Source organism: Microtus pennsylvanicus, chromosome 1 (assembly GCF_037038515.1).
Source record: "Microtus pennsylvanicus isolate mMicPen1 chromosome 1, mMicPen1.hap1, whole genome shotgun sequence".
NCBI classification, from domain to species: domain Eukaryota; kingdom Metazoa; phylum Chordata; class Mammalia; order Rodentia; family Cricetidae; genus Microtus; species Microtus pennsylvanicus.
This window is the reverse complement of record NC_134579.1, coordinates 32,125,506-32,145,750: the sequence shown is the minus strand read 5'-3', so window position 1 is coordinate 32,145,750 and position 20,245 is coordinate 32,125,506. Positions and strand designations below refer to the sequence as shown.

Sequence of the window (20,245 nt, the reverse complement as noted above, 5' to 3'; positions counted from 1 at the left end):
TCTACCCCAAAGCCAGGACTTGTGGCAGGGGCCTCTAGGAAGACTTTGGTAACAATGAGTGGACAGTTCTTGATGGTGTCACAAGATGTATGTATCACTTCTAGAGCTGATTCTGATGGCTCACTGGCCTTGGATAAAAAGATGTCAGGAGGCTGGCAGGATGAACTGCCTAGCAAATCAGACAAGCTGATCTGCCGGGAAGATTCCCAAGCTAGCTGAGTGGCCTAGAAAAGCCAGAGACTAGCCAAACTCCCTGGAGAAGCCAGACACCAGCCAAGCTGCTCAGAGAAGCCAGAAGCAGGCCTGGAAGAGGCTCAGAACAACTGAGCTGCCAGGAAAAAGATACTCACTTGCTGCAGGGTCCCAGCTGTCACTCATGCCGGGGAGGGTTTGTGTGATGTTTTTGAGTAACCCCTCACCCATATTCCTGTAAGTAACTCCAATAAAACTCATTGGTTCACCAGGTTGGACTTTGGTGGGTTCCTTCCTGCAGCCTGTCATTGGTTCCTATCTGGGGTGGGAAGATGTCTGTTCACCCCTCCTCAGGAACAGCATCACACACAGACTATATGCTAAGAACAGAATTCTAGAGGATGATTAGGTGCTATTTACACTTATCAGATTTTTTAAACTTAAGAAATATTAACTTTATTTGTTCTTTCTTTGTCTGTGCCTAGGCTGACGTGGACATGAAAACATTCACAGTGGATTTGAAAAGCATCAACAGCGCACACGGATGCCGTCACCAGAGTTCAACAGCGCACACGGATGCCGTCACCAGAGTTCAACAGCGCACACGGATGCCGTCACCAGAGTTCAACAGCGCACACGGATGCCGTCACCGGAGCTCACCAGCACACATGGGTGCCATCACCGGAGCTCAACAGCGCACACGGATGCTGTCACCGGAGCTGGAGCTCAACAGCGCACACGGATGCCGTCACCGGAGCTCAACAGCGCACACGGATGCCGTCACCGGAGCTCAACAGCGCACACGGATGCCGTCACCAGCGCACACGGATGCCGTCACCGGAGCTCAACAGCGCACACGGGTGCCGTCACCGGAGCTCAACAGCGCACACGGATGCCGTCACCGGAGCTCAACAGCGCACACGGATGCTGTCACCGGAGCTCAACAGCACACACAGATGCCGTCACCAGCGCACACGGATGCCGTCACCAGCGCACACGGATGCCGTCACCGGAGCTCAACAGCGCACACGGATGCCGTCACCAGCGCACATGGATGCCGTCACCAGCGCACACGGATGCCGTCACCAGGGCACACGGATGCCGTCACCAGCGCACACGGATGCCGTCACCAGCGCACACGGATGCCGTCACCAGGGCACACGGATGCCATCACCAGCGCACACGGATGCCGTCACCAGCGCACACGGATGCCGTCACCAGAGCTCAACAGTGCACACGGATGCCATCACCGGAGCTCTCTAATTATAAAAGTTCTAAACTATACAGGGAGATCCGCAAAACACTGGTTTTATAGAAATGATTTATATCTAATTAAGCTGGCTATAAAGAGGGGGCACTATTCATATTCTAAGAACAGAACAACAGCGGGGCGGTGGTGGCGCACGCCTTTAATCCCAGCACTCGGGAGGCAGAGGCAGGCGGATCTCAGGGAGTTCAAGGCCAGCCTGGTCTACAGGAGCTAGTTCCGGGAAGGGCACCAAAGCTACAGAAAAACCCTGTCTCGAAAAACAAACAAACAAACAAACAAACAAAAAGAACAGAACAACACACATATAGAAACCCAGAATCAGAATCTAGGACTTTATGCTCAGAACAAAGTCATGGTTGGCAGGAGACAGTGACTAACTTGTCCATGGCCCACTCTTAATACAAGTCACAAAAACCAGTGGGTTTAAATTAACGAACAAAGGTTTTTATATAGCAAGGAAAGCTCTTGTGGGTTTTGTTATTTCTTTCCTTGGAGAAATTAAATCTTTTTTTTTTTTTTCGAGACAGGGTTTCTCCGTAGCTTTTTGGAGCCTGTCCTGGCACTAGCTCTTGTAGACCAGGCTGGCCTCGAACTCACAGAGATCCGCCTGCCTCTGCCTCCCAAGTGCTGGGATTAAAGGCATGCACCACCACCGCCCGGCGAGAAATTAAATCTTAAAAAAGTCACTGTATTTAAGCATCTGTCTGTTTTAAGACTGGCTTTAAATCTCCCCCCCCCCCCACCTCTCAATAGGGTCTCACATAGAGCAGGCTGGTTGGCTGTGCCAAGAATCACCATGAACTCCCAATCTTTTGCCTTGCTCTTCCTCCTGAGATTCAGAGTGTTTGAGTGCATCTAGCATAGTGGGTTGAAGATCTATATTTTCTTAACTGCACTCTGATCACGTAAAAGCTAAACTGCAAGGCACACTTAATAAGTAATCACATGTGTGTGTGTTCTCAATTTTTAATAATTTACTTAGGTGTACATGTGTTTGTGTGGGCGGACGCTGACACAGGCCGGAAAAGGGGGCCAGATTCCCTGGGGCTGGAAACAGCTGGTTGTGAGCCACCTGATGCGGGTGCTGGGAATCGAACTTAAATCCTCGGCAAGAGCAGTGTGCGCTCTCAATAGCTGAGCCAGATCTCCAGCCCTTGGTGTGCATGAGGCAGGCAAGAGCAGAGAGGGCAGCTTAGCCACAGGGCCTCCACTCAGCTTCGGCTCTGAACAATGCACTAAAAACCTGCTGATAACCTGGGGCTCCCACAGCACCATCACTCCCCACCGTCAGCCCCTAGGTACTGCCCCATTTCTACTCCAGCACATGTAGACCACATCCTGAAACAAGAGCAAAGGCAGCTCTGACTTGAACTCGTGTGGCCTCCGAGAGAATCTCAAAGAGGTTCTCCCTTTCCCATCTTCTGCCTGTGCATATTTGGGTGTGGTTATGATTAAGATCAGATGCATCCAGGCGGAAGGGCTTGGGGAGTGAGCAAAGGCTTACATAATCCAAGCCTGTCAATCAAAACAGAGAACCACCCATGCAAGGCCTGTTGACAACCAAACTCTGGCCTGCTCTTGAAGGAGTTCCCTAATAGCCAGGGCTGGTGAGCACTGCCCTAGGGGCCAGCTGACCCTGACAACAGAAGGAGGCGCTTCCTTGCAGCTCTTCTGGGTCTACAGTGCACCCATTCCAGTTCCTTGAGTTGGACTCAGGACCGAAATACCCAGCCCAGACCTGACTGCTGCTCGCACGTTTAAACATTTCACAGTTCTATGGATTTTGTTTTTTGGGTTTTTTTTTATTTGTTTGTTTGTTTTTCAAGATAGGATTTCTCTGTAGCTTTGGCTGTCCTGGAACTTGCCCTGTAGACCAGGTTGGCCTCGAACTCAGAGAGATTCACCTGTCTCTGTCTCCTGAGTGCTAGGATTAAAGCCAATTCTATAGATTTTGCCAGAATTCTATAGATGTTGCTGCAAACAAAGACAACTCCAGTTTATGCATCTTATTTTAGCTTATTACACCCAAAGTTGCAGCTCAGTTGGGTGTGGTAAGTATGACTTCAATCCAGCACTTGGGAGGCAGAGCCAAGCCAGTCTCTGTGGTTTCTGAGGCTAGCCAAATGCTACACAGAGAGACCCCAGCTAAGAACAAGCAGACAAACAAAAAACAGCAATTCTGGAAATTCTCTATGATTCAAGCAACTTATGACAGGGCAACACAATGCGGAGGCTCTTCCATCCTGTATTCTTGAATTTGAGCTCCTTGATGGGAAGCCCTGTGGAATATTGCTCAACTCTAGACTGGAGGCTAAGATACCCCAGCTAACAAGCTCCTGCCTGCTGGTGAAAACCTCCCCCTGCAGCAGCAGAGCAAGATGCCAGGACTTTTTTTTTAAAGATTTATTTATTTATGCATATGAGTACTCTATTTGCATAAAAGCCCGAATGACAAAAGAGGGCATCAGATCCCATTATAGTCGGCTGTGAGCCACTAAGTGGGTGCTGGGAATCGAATGCAGGACCTCTGGAAGAGCAGCCAGCGCTCTTAACTGCCAAGCCATCTCCAGCCTCCCGCGGTGTCTTTAAAAGCCTTTTGGTCTAAAAGCTCTGGGTTCCGCTGGGGTCCTGACTGCCTGAGTGTAGTCCTAGACTACTGAATTAAAGACTTCCGTGTCTGCATGGTCATCTCTGGCAGGCTCACCATAACATTCATAAAGTCTACTTGATCGGTTAACAAATATGAGACACCAAATTCTAGTAAGGAACTTATAATAAACATTTTCTGCCTGATTTTCATTAAGTATGATGCGCTTTCTTGAAAAATCCAAGCAGCCGCTTTCACCTGGGTCATATAAAAGAACTCTTAACAGAAAATTCTTAACTTTTAAATTTTTTTCTTTTTTTAGTTTTTTTGAGACAGTGTTTTTCTGTGCAACAGTCCTGGCTATCCTGGAATTGGATTTGTAGACCAGACTAGCCTCAAACTCAGAGAGATCAGGCTGCCTCTGTTTCCCAGGTACTAGGATTAAAGGCGTGCACAGCCACGACTATATTAAAAATTTACTTTATGTCTCTGAGCGTTTTGCCTGCACGTATGCCTATGTACCACACATGTGCCTGGTACCCACGGGGCTAGGAGAGGGTGTTAAACTCCCTGGTCTGGAGCTATGCATTATTGCATGGGTGCTATGAAGCAATCTTGAGTCCCCTGCAAGAGCAACAAGTGTTCTTGGCCACCGACTCAACTCTGCAGCCCCTGACTTAGCTTTTTTTTTTTAGTTTTTCGAGACAGGCATACGTGCAGGCAAAACGCTCAGAGACATAAAGTAAATTTTTAATATAGTTGTGGCTGTGCACGCCTTTAATCCTAGTACCTGGGAAACAGAGGCAGCCTGATCTCTCTGAATTAGAGCCTGTCCTGGCACTAGCTCTTGTAGACCAGGCTGGCCTCGAACTCCCAGAGATCCGCCTGCCTCTGCCTCCTCTGCACGCCTTTAATCTGCTGGGATTAAAGGCATGCGCCACCACCGCCCGGCTGATTTAGCATTCTTAAGTGTGTTCTCACAGAGCTGAGTTTTGTGAACTGACATATCCGGAAAAGCCACGCCTTGCCAAAGGCGCTGTGGGCTCTGCTGAGAACTCCCTTGGCTGCTGCAGATGCAGGGCCAAGTTATCTTGCTGGCTGCCTTTGATTCAGTAACAGCCATTCAATTCCCAAAGCTCTTTCTGATTTTATATCCTTTCAACTGTCAGGTAAAACCAACCGAAAAGCTAAGGATGTCATCGGGTAGCCTTCCACCTTCGCGGAGATCTTGGCTTGCCATCACCTGCTCCTCCCCCCATGCCCTGTGCACTGACAGTCCATGGGATCCCCTCTGGTGATGGACCATGCTATTCACAAGAACCCAAACCTGTGCTCTGGGTCACGGCACTCATATTTGGCTCAGAATAAACTCTAGTTTCCTATGAAGAGAGAGCTGTTTTGCTCTGACTGCCTGTTTCACAACCTGGCCCTGCCATCATTCACAGGAATGCAACTTTTGCTCTTTGCATCCCTTTAAGTGGACTCCAGGGAAACGTAAGGGCCACCTCTCTTTACTCCCCATCAGCAAGAGACCTAAATGCAGAATGGCTCATCAGCCATCAGCAATGCTTCAGAAAGGGCAGTTGTCAAGATGGAAATTGACTGAAAAAGCCAGGGACTGGCTTTCTTAGGCATTACTGATCACACCATGAGATGGCGACATTTACTGGTGTCCAGCCTTGGCTCCGGCTGCACACAGCACTGCCCTTTAACAGTTCTATGACTTTCCAGAGCAAGCAGCTTAGATCCGTTGTAACTTCGGTGCCTCAGGTGCCACTGATGGACTCCACGCACCAACATATGATAGCTTCTGATGCCACAGAGTGCCAAAGTCCTTGGTACTGAGGAATGTACAAGAAACCAGGACCTGTTGTCAAAACCCAACTTTCACCTCCAGCTTCCTACAGAATACATCACTATCATGCTGGTGAAGAGTCCAAGAATAAGAAAATAAAAATGTAGATTCCAGAAATAGGAATGTAGAAACAGAGAAATGTAAAGTTGTAAGCCTAGGAGAATGAGAGCAGACTGTCAGCAGCTTTCTCAGCAGCTTGAGGATTAACTATTAACAGTGGGTTACCAAAGCATCTCTGCAAACTGAGAGCTAGCCTACAGATATGAGCTGAGTCACCTTTTAGGAGATGGATATATGACCTCTGGGTTATGCGTTATCCCTGCTATGTGAAACTGGCAGCATCTAAGGGGAGACCACAGAAAACACCACCTGGAAGTACCAAGGAAGACAATAGATTAAGTACAAACTCTAGTTTAACTGAAAAACTCTGTCAATGAAGATTTTAAAGTAAGGCAATCTTTATCTGAGTTTTACCTTGAGATTATAAAAATTCCTTTGTTCACACTGAATGCTTGGTGCCCCTACTATAAAAAGGTGGGTTCAGAAACCGGCCTTTACCACAGCCTTAAAATCCATCTTTGGCTGTGGGCTCATCTAGTCAATAAACTTTTTGTGCCCCATGGAGAATCCCCCCCCCCCATTCTGGAATAAAGTTTGCTTCTGGTTTATTAGACTTTGGTGGTCTGTCCCATCTTTGCGTGACCCCCCCTGGACCCAACGGCTGGGAGGGAGCCCTAGTCTCTGCCAGAGACAGTGGTTGCAGGGCACAGGGGCCCAAGGTAAATCTACACATGCATTTCCAGGCTTTTGTTCTGGCCTTTCTAAACCTAGCAGTTTTAGTCAAAACTGTACATAAACTAAAATATGTCTAAAACTGTTTTCTTTAGGCTAGCGTGAGCCTCCCAGCCAAGCCTTACCGGTGGGGTTCTGGTGGGAGCAAGGCCATGAACCTGCAGGGTGAACTTTACTATGCTTTCCTGAAAAACAGGAAGTAGCCCACAGATTGCCCACAGGGGACTGTTTCAGTTGGTTTGGTGATCATTCTCTGCTTGAATTCTGGCGAGTAGCCTGATGCTAAATGCCTAGTTCCCGGACTTTGTTGTTTTCCTCTGTTCCTGATTTCCATAGAATAAGTGGTAATCTGGTTTTTTTTTTTTCCCTACTGATTTCTCAAATTCTCCTCCACCTAGAAAAACAACTTCCATTGCTTGCCTGTTGGAACACTGGAACAAAATGTTGCCTATTTAAGCCAATGAAGGGCTTTAAGATTTATTTATTTTTATTTTAGGGTATTTTGTTTGCAAATATGTCTGTGTGTCACATGTATGCAGTACCTGTGGGGGCCATAAGAGGGCACCAGATCATCTGGAACTGGCATTACCGACAGTTGTAAGAGGCCATGTGGGTGCTAGAAACAGAACCTGGGTCCTATGCAAGAGCAGCCAGTGCTCTTATTCACTGAGCCATCTCTCCAGCCACAATGAAGAAGTGAAAGCAGGAAGCTCACCTGTCCCTCATCCAAACCCCATCCTCTCAGAGAATCTCCAACAAAGAAAAGGCACCAACAGCCCAGTTCCACATTCTTGGTGGCTGCAGCCTCTCCTCCCCTGAAGTTGCCAGCAGCCCAAGACCATACTGGGCACCATAGGGCCCAGCCATGACAAGCTCAATAGGGGCCAGAGTCTCAATAGTTTACCCTAAGGCAATAAGTGGTTCCAAGAAAGACCACAAACTGAGACCACCCAGGAATAGAGCATCCAAAGGAAATTCCTAATGTTCCTGCCATTGTAGATAGAATCACGGGCCAGCACACACTCATCGCTTTTTCAGCAGGACACCCCAAGACTAACGTCTGCCAATCAGGGTTCCTGAATCTTAGAAATCCCTCACCCCAACCTCTGATATTATAAAAAACTGAGAGAGGTGCACACGTGGAGAGTCCGAGTTTGAACTTGAATAGGAATAAAGTCTTTTACATATAGGACTCGGTCTCCTGATTGGATTTGGGGGACTCTGTGATCTGGGTATAGCAGGCACAGACCTCGCTTATGGAGGACATGTCATCACCCCTTGCCTACAGGGTATTTAAGCTCCCTGCTTTAGGCACATGATTTCTCCTGCCCCTTCTCCTGCCTTGGTCCCTGGGGCTGGAGAACTCACCCAGGAGTTGCTTTGCTCAGAATAAACCTGTTCTTTTACTGTTTCAATTCTGCTTGACCTGGCTTGGTGAAGAAACCTACTGTAGAGCTACAGAAAACCTACTACTTGTCTCAAAATAAAAATTTTGAAATGATTTGGTATATAGTCAGGCAGTCCTGGTTAATTCTAAGCATCACAAACACAAATGAGACAACGGTCATAGGCACGGTGGTACAGGTTCTGGGGGACTAAGGCAAGCAGACCATTTCTCAAAAACCAGGGGCTAGGAGGAAAGAGAACTAGATTAAGAGCCCACCAAGAGACGAATGGATAAAGAACAATGTGGTACAGTGTGATTTCACAGAAGTGTGAACAGTGGGATTTCACGGAAGTGTGAACAGTGTGATTTCACAAAAGTGTGAACAGTGTGATTTCATGGAAGTGTGAACAGTGGGATTTCACAAAAGTGTGAACAGTGGAATTTTTACGCAGTCATAAGGAAAAGGTGAAATGATAACATTTGCAGAAAGATGGATGCAATTGGAAGTCATTATGTTAAGTAAAATAAGCTAGACTCAGAAAACAAACTCTGTGAGTTTTCTATATGTATGTATGTACACTATGTTTATAGGTGAGTTTTCTATATGCATGTACTATGTCTACATGTGAGCTTTCTATATGTATGTACACTATGTTTATAGGTGAGTTTTCTATATGCATGTAGTATGTTTACATGTGAGGTTTCTATATGTATGTATGTACACTATGTGTACATGTATGTATGTGTGTGTGTGTGTGTGTGTGTGTGTGTGTGATGAAACCAGAAATAGGATTGTGAGAGGGGTAGACGAGGTCTTAAGGAAGGTAGACGATGGTGAGGATGATGGGGCACATTCAGTACAAAGGAGAAGGGTGACTGACTAGTGGTGGGGATGGGGAGCGAGTATCGGGGAGAGGAATGGACGAGAACGAACCCTAACGACACCGTGATGAAACCCATCACTTTGTGTATTAACCTGAGATTAACAATAATGATGATGATGAAAACCAAGGGCTAGGATGCAGCGTGGTGGGCTGCAGAGTACTGACCTAGCGCCTGCTATGTGCAAAGCCCAGGGCTGACCCCAGTCTGGCAGGAGAGGAGGGGTCTGACCCCAGTCCCACAGGAGAGGAGGGGTCTGACCCCAGTCCCGTAGGAGAGGAGGGGTCGGAGAACACATGAGGATATGTCAAAGTTCTGGCAGACATTGTCCTAACATGGGGACTTGAGCATCTTATGTGCAAGTGTAACAGGGCAAGGCCGTGCAGAGGCTCCTCCATCCATGATTCTCGCTCAGGCCAGTTCAGGTTTAACTAGAATTTGATCTCCTTGGTGGAGAATCCTGTGGTACATTACCTACCTCTATTCTAGGACCCAGGGCCAAGATGCCCCAGCTAACTTAGCTCCTATTAAAGTGCTTGATGGGGGCTGGAGAGATGGCTCAGAGGTTAAGAGCATTGCCTGCTCTTCCAAAGGTCCTGAGTTCAATTCCCAGCAACCGCATGGTGGCTCACAACCATCTGTAATGAGGTCTGGTGCCCTCTTCTGGACTGCAGGCATACACGAAGACAGAATATTGTTTACATAATAAATAGATATTAAAAAAAATAGAGCCGGGCGGTGGTGGTGCACGCCTTTAATCCCAGCACTCGGGAGGCAGAGGCAGGCGGATCTCTGTGAGTTCGAGACCAGCCTGGTCTACAGAGCTAGTTCCAGGACAGGCTCCAAAGCCACAGAGAAACCCTGTCTCGAAAAACCAAAAAAAAAAAAAAAAAGTGCTTGATGGTGAAAACCTTTCCCTGAAGCTGCAGAGAGAGATACCAGGATGTGACTTTTGCCTTTAAAAGCCCCTTGGTCTAAACGCTCAAGGCTACACTTGGGTCCTGACTACCTGAGTGTAGCCCTGGCCAATTGGAACAAAGGCTTCAAGCTGGCTCTCCCTGTGTCTGAGTGGTCATCTCTGGTGGGCTCCCTGTAACATTTGGTTTTGGAGTCAAGGAATACTGTACATCTGTGTTTAAACTGCAGCCTTTGATAAAAATGAAAATAGCCACAGTCTTAGTCAATATTAGTAACTGTAGAATAAGGATATTTTAACTGTACCAGGGCTTTTTTTCTTTTTTTGAGCTAGAGTCTCACTAAGTAGCCTGGCGATTTCTGGACCTCATATCAATTCCCTTGCCTCAGCTTCCCAGTTCCCGACCCTTAAATCCTGGGATTATAGGCACGAGCAGCTACATCTGGGTAGGTTTTACTGTTTCTAGTATTTTTGAATTTTCTTATGAACACATATATTGGGACAAAGAGAAGGATTTAAGGAAAGCATCCTTGGAGAAGTATCTGTGCTTCACAGACATCAGTGCCCAGCAGGCAGGGTGGCAGCTCACCGATTCCCCGGCAGGCAGCTCTAACATGACACAACTTTGAGAGCCCCCAGACAAGCCTGCTGGAACTCACTACCTGAGGAGACTCAGAAGACAGGCAAAGCTGACATGTGAGTCTGTGGATGGTTTCTCTGCAGCGCTAAGGACCACAGCACTGCGGGGCTGCTGACCTTTGTAGACATTCTCACACACACACCTACATTCTCACACACACACCTACATTCTCACACACACACCTACATTCTCACACACACACCTACATTCTCACACACACACCTGAAGGTCTTTTTGGTCCTTCTTGCTCTCCAGGTTGGGTGTTCTCGCCACAAAGTCATTCAGCATGCTGTTGGGAGACAGACAGCTTCTGGTCAGACGGTTACAGAAATAAAATAAAATAAAATGTGTTTCTATAGGAAACACTGTGTCCCTGTGCGTGTAAAGACGCCATACCTGAGAAGCAGAAAATACCCAGGGGGAGCCAGGTTCAGCTGCACAGACTCCTTCAGGACGCCCAAGAGCGCAGGAAAGTTCTCCTGCAAGTCTGGTACGGAGAGCCTGTTTGTAAAGCAGAAGTAGGGAACAACGATCTTAGCGCGACAATACAAGCATGTTTACTTAGAAGCACATTTTAGATGCAAGAACGCAGACAGGCAGTGTATCTGGCTGGCCCAATCTTGCCTGTTGTAGTTTTTTACAGTCTGCGCAAGCTTGGCTTTAGCGCTGCGGCAAGCATCTGCAGGTAGAGTACCGGAATTCAGCTGCTGACATGTGGGGTACTCTGGGTTTTATTGTCTGTAAAATAAAAGCCTCAACGAGCTGGCCAGCTTTCTTCTCTGGCTGTGCTTGTCCAGCACTGAGGACAGCAAGCATCGTGGGTAGTAAGGATGCAGCATAAAGGAAGGTGACACTCGCTAGTGACCGCTGCCCATGGCAGCTCTCAAGCAGCGAGGAGGATGCTGATGTCACCACTACACGGCCAGGCACTGTAGCACAGTTTGCCAAAGCTCAGATGCAGTCAGGGGGCCGCAGGTCCACACGCTGGCACCTACCTTGCTCCCTCTTGTTCCCCCTTGGTGGTTCTTCCTCTGCAGCAGAAGGATGACAAGAACCTAAGCTGAATCTGCTGGGCAGCTCAGAGCACAAAGGCCTCTGAGGTCAGCTGTTGTCACAACAGCACTGCTATCCTAAGGAGTGGCCTGACTAGCCCAGAGGAGTGCAAGTGGTGAAGACTGACAATTAGCGTGAATTTAATCATCAACCCAGGGACTGCAGGACCACAGCCCTCAGTTCACCTGTGATCAACCCAGGGACTGCAGGACCACAGCCCTCAGTTCACCTTTGGGCAGATGTAGGCTATGAAGAGTGGGAATGGCCGAGATGTGTGAACCAAGGAGACTGTACTGAGTTGTCAGACATGTTTACTATGAACCCCGTCCCCTACAACTCTAATGGACAGGCTCATGTGTTTCAAACACATGGTTTCCAGATGGTGGCGCTGTTTAAGGATGCTGTGGAATTTGGCTGGCTGAGGTGTACGCCCCTCCATTCCTCACTTATCCCAGCACAGACAGCCCTGGCCAAGCTGTACCAGGGATGAAGCAATAGAGGCCCAGCTAAAGGCTCTGTGCACGTTGGGGAATCCCCTGCACACCAGCTTCAGTCCACATAAAATTCAGCTGAGTAAACCAAACCAGAAGTCACTGGGCATAAACCACAGGAGGCCCTAAAAACCATTTCTCCTTTTTCTAAAAGGGGCCTTTTTCACTTTCCTAACTGTGGGTCTTTAAAGTCCATATCAATCTGAGCCTTTTCCAGCTTCAAAGGGCCCGTGAAAAGCTTCAGGGAGCCGGGCGGTGGTGGTGCACGCCTTTAATCCCAGCACTTGGGAGGCAGAGGCAGGCAGATCTCTGTGAGTTCGAGACCAGCCTGGTCTACAAGAGCTAGTTCCAGGACAGGCTCCAAAGCCACAGAGAAACCCTGTCTCGAAAAACCAAAAAAGAAAAATAGGAAAAAAAAGAAAAAAGAAAAGCTTCAGGGATGCGAACTATTCAAGGTCAGCTCAGCTCCTCAGAGAAAGAAAAGGATAGATGCTGAGACCACGCCCCTACACCGAGGCCACGCCCCTTCCTGGGGAAGAGTGAAGGCACTGAGGATCTCTCTGAACTCAAGCCACTCTGCTCCTTGGTGGCACCTGCAGTGCAGACTTGCCGGAGGAGATGCTCACCTCTGGATGAAGGCATAGCAGAACTGCAACACAGGAATGTCCACCAGGGGCGATTTCTGAAAAGGAAGGCAACACCAGTCACCCAGGCCGGGAAGAAGGGAGAGAAGGCCACACCAGTGACCCAGGCTGGGAGGAAGGCAGAGAAGGCAGCAACACTGGTCACCCAGGCCAGGAGGAAGGGAGACAGTCAGAGAACTCAACAGAAAATGCAGGAGGTTTGCAGCTGCTATGGTCTGAATGGGAAACCGTCTCCCACAAACTCATGTTACACACTGGTTCCCCAAATGGAGGTGCTATTCAGGAGTCTGAAGGACCTTCTGGAGGTGAGACAGACCTCTCACTGGGGGAGGGGAGGAAGATGAAGGTGAAGGTGACAAGCCTTTGAAGGTCACATCGTGGCCCTCGGATGGGCCTCCCGTCTCTTTTCCTGGTCTGCTGTGACATGGACAGTCTCCACATACATTCCTGATACTACCATGAACTGAGCAGCTCGCAATGCCTTCCCTACCATCATGGATGGAGCCTTATGAACCATGAGCCAGATACCTATGGCTTTCCTTCCTCAAGCTGTCTGTTTTGTAGCCAAGTGACATGAAACCAACTCTCAACTAACCCGCAGAAACAAACTTTCTCGGCTAGGTGTTGACATTGTGCTGTAAGAGCTACAGCCATCAATACCAGCTGAAGCTGCGTCGCTCAAGTGGCTGCAGAGAAAGCGCAAGGTTGCCCGAGGAATCCACTGTTTATCCTGAACAGTCTCTGCGCCCATTCCTCACCGGCTTTCCTGGAGCCTTTCCTTATCTGAGCTGAGGACTATTAACACACTCTGAGCTGTGCCTTCCACAGCTCTCATCCTTCTCAAGGACACGTGGTCCTTTGGAAGCAGCACCACAGGAAAGCCTGACCTCTATATCCTAGGCTCTACGGGAGGGTCAGGTCTGACTTCCATGAACACCGACCAGAGAGCTCATCTCATACTCGGACCCCTCCTGCCTGCTCCACTGAGACCTCCCACCTTCCCTGACCCATTTGATCTCATGTTCCTGTCCTTACCTAGTCTCCCCCCTTCCTTCATCATCAATACACACACAAATGGAAACTGAGCCCAGCACCTCCCCTGCCAAGGTGGCTGCTGAATCACTGGCCTGAGCCTGTCTTACACTCTGCCCTTGTTTGTGCTCCACACCTCTCAGGCTGTGCAGTTCCCAGGCAGGTGCCACTTCCTCTTTCTAAAAACTGTTCCACGTGGTGCATAGAAGGTGCTAAGAGTTGAGCACCAGGCAGTGCATGTGGCAGCAGGGGACAGGCAAGCTAACCTCAGCTAACCTCACCTCTGAACTACAGCACCAGACCCTGGAAGCCCCATCCAAAGCACAGTGACAGCCTTCATTCCAACCCGAGAATCCTGGGCTTGCTCCCTGGGGCTTCTCACCTCATCGCCTTTGATCTGCTGTGGCCTCTTCACTACCTCCTTCACCAGCTGAAGCACCGACTCTGTCTGCAGGGTGCTGAGAGCACAAACCAGGTCCACAAGCGTGTGCTGGGATGCACTAGCCACGGGGACTATCTGTCCAGAAGAAAAGAGTACCTTGGACGCTTATAGGGGGAAACAAAAAATCAAACAGCACAAGTATAGCCTTCCACAGCTGCTATGGCACACACAGCCTTCCACAGCGGCTACGGCACACACAGACTTCCACAGTGACTACGGCACACACACATACACACAGCCTTCCGCAGTGGCTCTGGCACACACACACACAGCCTTCCACAGTGGCTACGGCACACACACACACACAAACACACAGAGCCTTCCACAGTGGCTACGGCACGCACACACACACACACACACACACACACACACACAGCCTTCCACAGCGGCTATCACACACACACACAGCCTTCCACAGTGGCTATGGCACACACGCACACACACACACACAGCCTTCCACAGTGGCTATGACACACACGCACACACACACACACACACAGCCTTCCACAGTGGCTATGACACACACACAGCCTTCCACAGCAGCTCTGGCACACACACAGCCTTCCACAGCGGCTCTGGCGCGTACGTACACACACACACACACACACACACACACACACACACACACACACACAGCCTTCCACAGTGGCTACCACCAGAGAAAGAAATTGGCTTTTGCCAGTGTGTATGAATGTATGTTCATATGTGAATCCATGTGTGTGTACGAAGGTATGTTCATATGTGAATCCACATGTGCGTATGTTTCTGTGTGCTTGTGTGGATGTGTGCATATGTATGTGGAAGCCCAAGGTTCATGTTGGCTGTCCTCCACAATTATCCTCTGCCTTTTTTATTTTCATTTTATCACGTGTGAGTGCATATGTGTAGGAATGCATGTGCCATGGAACACATGCTACAGTGAACATGAAGAGGTTAGAGGACCATCTGTGGAAATCAGTTCTCTCTGTCTACCACTCGGGTCAGGGAGCGCAGCAGCAGCACACTTATGCGCTGGGCCCGTTGGCCAACCCCTCTTTGTTCACATCTTACCTTCATCTTGCTGTGGCGTCGAGCCTGCTTTCTGCTCCAAACTGTAGCAACTGCGGCTATCAGCTGAACCCCGAGATGGGCTGTCAAGGGGTTCAGCAAGTCTAAAATCTTTTGTCTTATGATCTGGGAAACAAAAAAGCAGGAAGTTAACTGGAAATAAGAAGTTTTCCCAGAAAGGTTTCAGGCCTTCGCCCGATGCACACTTAGCTGCCATCTACAGTAAGAACTGACTCAGAACTGCAGCCGTGTGTTTCACTGCTGAGGGGACTGGGACAGAGCAGGGGCAGACACCCCTTGCAGGAGTTGGATATGAGATGGGACATGCCACCCCTGCCAGAGGAAAGGCACAGTGAGTGGCCAGGAAGGAGGGGTACAGCTAGGTGAGGTGCTTGACAGATCTTGAGGCGGTAAATGTCCCGGAGGAGCAGCTAACCCTGGTCAGCCTCCCACCCTGGCCTAAGGTCTGTCACTCTGCCCAGGACTGCACCCTTCCTGATACCACAGAGCAGCTAGCGGCAGGCCATGGCCCATCGGAGCATGCTGTCTGCCTCCTCTCATTTCTGGCCTCTGCTGTGAGGGCAGGAACTCTGTCATGTTGGCCCCAGGACCATGGGCAGAGTTCACTGAGTCCTCACTGCTCAGTGTGCAGGATGAGAACCGAGGCTCACACAGTGAGTGTGCAGGATGAGATCCGAGGCTCACACAGTGAGTGTGCAGGATGAGAACCGAGGCTCACACAGTGAGTGTGCAGGATGAGGAATGAGGCTCACACAGTGAGTGTGCAGGATGAGAACCGAGGCTCACACAGTGAGTGTGCAGGATGAGGAATGAGGCTCACACAGTGAGTGTGCAGGATGAGAACCGAGGCTCACACAGTGAGTGTGCAGGCCTCCACTTCCTGAGTGCTGGGATTAATGGTGTATACTACCATGCCCAGCTTATTCCTTTTTTTAAGAATCCAGTAGCACTGATTTTTATTTATAATTAGCGGGTAATGTGTGAGTGTATGATCGTGTGTGATAGGTATGTGTGAGAGTAAACTGTGTGCCATAGCACATGTGTGGAGGTCAGAGGACAACCCTCAGGCATCAGGCCATCATGTGGGTCTGGAGGATCAGACTCAGGTCACCATGTCTGAAAGGCAGGCGCTTCTACCCACTGAGTCGTCTCACCAACCCCAGTGGGGTTGCTACCTACAGCATGTGTGAGAGAGTTACCTTCAGGAACACAGGTAACTTATATCACAGGAGAGAAACCTCCTCAGGGAGGGGCAGAGCACCACACGCTTAGGGTCTCCTATGCATCTTCCTCCCCCACATCACGGAATGCTAGTGGGCCCCAGAGTCTCATGGGATCCATCACAGCTGCTCTGACTTCAAGGCAGCAAGGGCCATGACAGGTACTCTACCAGCACCTCTGGAGCGGATGGAACGTTCTGCGTGTACCTGTCCTTCAGAGCATCTAAGACGCCAGTGCCACCAAGCACCGATGAGTGTGTCTGAAGACCTGAATAGTTCTGAGGCACACAAACAGTAACAGATAATCACAGACCAGCTCTCGTGCCTGGAGCCTTCTGAGACAGAGCTGTGAAAACTGACAGTCAGTGTTTGGGGGGTGATAACGTTCAATAAGATCAACTCTTGAAAGCATGCTGACAGCCCACACTGGAGTGCCCAGGCCTCAGGGGACTCCTTGGACACTCAGGTGAGGGTCGAGTCTAATCATCAGGATTCAGTTTCGTCAAGAATGAGTTTCCAGCAAAGGCTGAAACCACTCACCCTCCGCTGTTCTGTATAAAAAGGAAAACATCAGTTCCTGTGAGAAAGGGTCTCAGGTAGAGGCGGCCGCTAGCTCAATTTGTAGCTGAGGCTCCTGAACTGCTGGTCTTCCAGTTTCCACTTCTCAAATGCTGAAAATTACAGGCATATGCCATACTATTTACCTGGAGGAGAGACCTCTGCCTCTCATTTGAACTGTGGGTCCTACTAAGCATTTTTAATGACTTTTGTATCTGTTTCCATACATACACATTTTCCTTTCATTGTTTACTGGGACAAGGTCTGGCTACGTAGCCCTGACTGGTACTCACTGTGTAGATCTAGCTGGCCTCAAACTAGATCTTGCAGCAACATTTCTCTTCTGAGTGTGGGGAATGCAGGCATGTGCTGCCATGCCCGGCTTATGGGGACAAAGGAGATGGGAAGCCAGAGATGGAATCAGGACAGCACTCAAGAGGTGACTGACCTTGGTGGTTTTAAAGTAAACGGAGGAGGATCCTTTTGTGGCTCCCAGGAGATCCACGGGTCTCTTCTGAGTCTCCTCCTTTCTGAGAACATTCCAGATAAGGGCCATGGTATTCACAATTCGAGGCAGCTCTTCCAGAATGGCGTTCTTGGCATTTCTCAAGTTGATTGGGTCACTGATGGTAGCAGTCTGAAAGTTCCAATGTGAGCATGAGAGGGGCACCAACCAAGTTCCCTCTCACCACTACCCACGAGGTAGCCTGCAAGTGACATCTGTCCCTGCATGTGCCAAGTCACAGCTGACATGCAATGCTGCAAATTATAAACTTTTCTTTTGACAGGGTCTCTCTACATTTATGTAGCCCTAGCTGTCCCAGAACTCACTACATAGACCAGGCTGGCCTTGAACTCAGACTTCCACCAGCCTCTACCTCTGGAGTGCTGGGATTAAAGGTGTGGCCACTATAACTGGCTTAGACTTTCAAATCAATCAACAGTAAGTGTATTTTAATATTGTGTTTTGTTTTGTGCTTTAAAGAGAGGGTCTCATGTAGTCCAGACTGGTCTCAAACTTGCTACTTAGCCAAAGCTGTCCCTGAACTCCTGATCCCCTTGCCTCCACAAGTGCTGGTAGCACTGTAGGCAAGCACCACCAGGCCCAGCTTTTGTCCTAAGACTTAGCTAGACAGGGGAGGGCAGCCTCCTGAGAGGCCACAAGCACAGTGTCACCAGGAGGTAAACAAACAAACAAACAACAACCAAACACTCAGACTAAGGTGAGTGCAGGACAAGGGAGATGGTTCAGTAAGGACAAAGTTCACTGTGCATGCACGAGGACCTGAGTTCAAATCCAAAGCATCCACACAAAAAGTTGGACATAGCTGTATATGCCTGTAACTTCAGTATTGGGAAGGAAAACTCAGCAGATCCTGGGGGCTCACCAGTCACCTGACCGGTTAGCCAAAGCAGACAGCAATAAAGGAAGACACCCAAGTCTTCCTCTGGCCCCCATATGCTATGCACGAACACAGGGTTATGAATCTGCCATGGAGGCAGGCAACACACACACACACACACACACACACACACACACACACAGAGCAATATAAGCCTAAAATCAAACAATCTGCTTTATATTTTATCCCCATTACCAGCTGATGGAACAATGGGCAACAGCTGAAGGAACTCACCCTTATTTGTTTCCTGTGCACATATACCTATGTGCATGTCCACATTTGCATACTCACATACATTTGCATAATACACTCAAACTCATAAATATCCACACTCAATTTGCATATTTCCTATACATTTATAAGATGTTTGCATCATTCATTACTTTTTTTTCCAAATTGATAGCAGTTCTTTATTGGGATGGTAATGGAGCAACTCATTTCATATAATATTTATTCATCTTATTTTAGGTTATAGTGTTATGGAATATATTTCTTATTTAATGGCTCTGAGGAATTATTCTTCATGGTTAAGAAACAAATCTAAAAGATATATTTTTGATACCTTGCACTTTCATTCCTAGAGATTTGGTGAGAGACCATTTATTATTATTATATGCTTGACACAGTCACAACCCAGCAAAGACAAACAATACAAGCAATTTGCCTCAAACTCAGGGGAAAGAAAATGTACCTTTTTGTGTTGGGTGGGCTGTTCCAAAAGACAGAAATGGCTAATGGTTGTCAGACCTTCCAGAAGAGTGAGTGGGTAATCCGGAGAAATGTTTTCCCTCTTCGCAGTTGTGCTATGGCGAAGAAATGAGAAACTGTTCAGTAAAATAACCGGGAGGAGATGACAAGACTCTTAGTCAGAGGACCTGAGCTTGATTCCTGGAACCCACTTAGAAGGAAAGAACTGACTCCTAAGTTGCCCTTTGAAGCACACGCGTGCACACATGCATGCACACATACCTGTACACATATGCATGCACACACAAATAGCTGGTCAATAAATATTAGAAACTCTGAATTGTAAAAGATGTAGCTCTTCAGGTCGAAGGCTTCTGCAGGGGTGGGGAAGGACTGGGTTTTCTTTAAGAGCTGCCGCTGGGACTTTGACCGGGCTCCAGTGGGTGTATGAGCAACACAAATTAGACTTGGTATTCTTCTTCTCCTTTTCTTTGGGTGAGGTCCCAAAGGGATGCAGGTGGAAGGTAGGGAGGTGTGGGGGGCGGGTGGATGGACTGGGAAGACAGGGAAGTGAGTGTGATCAGGGCGTAATATGTGAAACCCCAAAATAATAAAAATAAATGGGGGAAAATGAGACGCTGGGCTTGAGAATTTAAAAGATCATGAAGCCATGATGGTTTTCAGTCCAACACTTAAACACAGAAAGTAGAGAGAAGTCACTGCTGTGCTTGGTGAAATAAAATGTTCCCCAAATGAAATGTATAGGCATCTTTGATCTTATCGAGAAATGGTCTAAGGTGTTTTAGACTTACTCTGAAGGTGGTTTTGGTTTGGTTTATTTCTGCTTTGCAAAACTAACAGACTCAATTGACTAGCAACTCTGAGATGGGCTGGGTAGCTGTGTGGGGTTTATTTAATTTCGCTCTGAGGCAGGATTATCATGTAGCGCAGAAAGCCCCACATAGCCAAAGATGGTCCCAAGAGCTGGCTTTACGCAATGCTGGGACTGAACCCACGGGTTTATAAAGGCTGCCAGGTAAGCACGCTACCAGACTATGTGGGGTTAAATCCAAAGGGTCCAAACATATATACTCCTGTTGACAACCACCAGTCTTCTCAGGGGGTT

The 20,245-nt window shown here is 48.5% G+C and overlaps 1 protein-coding gene across 6 annotated transcripts in view; it reads right to left on the bottom strand.

Moving 5' to 3' along the window:
* Dop1b (DOP1 leucine zipper like protein B) overlaps positions 1 to 20,245 on the bottom strand; it is a 100,578-nt gene that overhangs the window by 26,902 nt on the left and 53,431 nt on the right. For all 6 annotated transcript variants that reach the window (XR_012909621.1, XR_012909622.1, XM_075960592.1 and 3 more), the window contains 7 exons: positions 19,124 to 19,235; positions 17,478 to 17,666; positions 15,234 to 15,356; positions 14,124 to 14,258; positions 12,692 to 12,747; positions 10,918 to 11,022; positions 10,744 to 10,810 (listed from right to left, as the gene is read on the bottom strand). Coding sequence is in view for 4 of the 6 variants with exons in the window: in XM_075960592.1 (XP_075816707.1) it covers positions 10,744 to 10,810; positions 10,918 to 11,022; positions 12,692 to 12,747; positions 14,124 to 14,258; positions 15,234 to 15,356; positions 17,478 to 17,666; positions 19,124 to 19,235 (787 nt within the window). In the remaining 2 variants the exon portion in view is untranslated. The remainder of the gene's footprint in view (positions 1 to 10,743; positions 10,811 to 10,917; positions 11,023 to 12,691; positions 12,748 to 14,123; positions 14,259 to 15,233; positions 15,357 to 17,477; positions 17,667 to 19,123; positions 19,236 to 20,245) is intronic.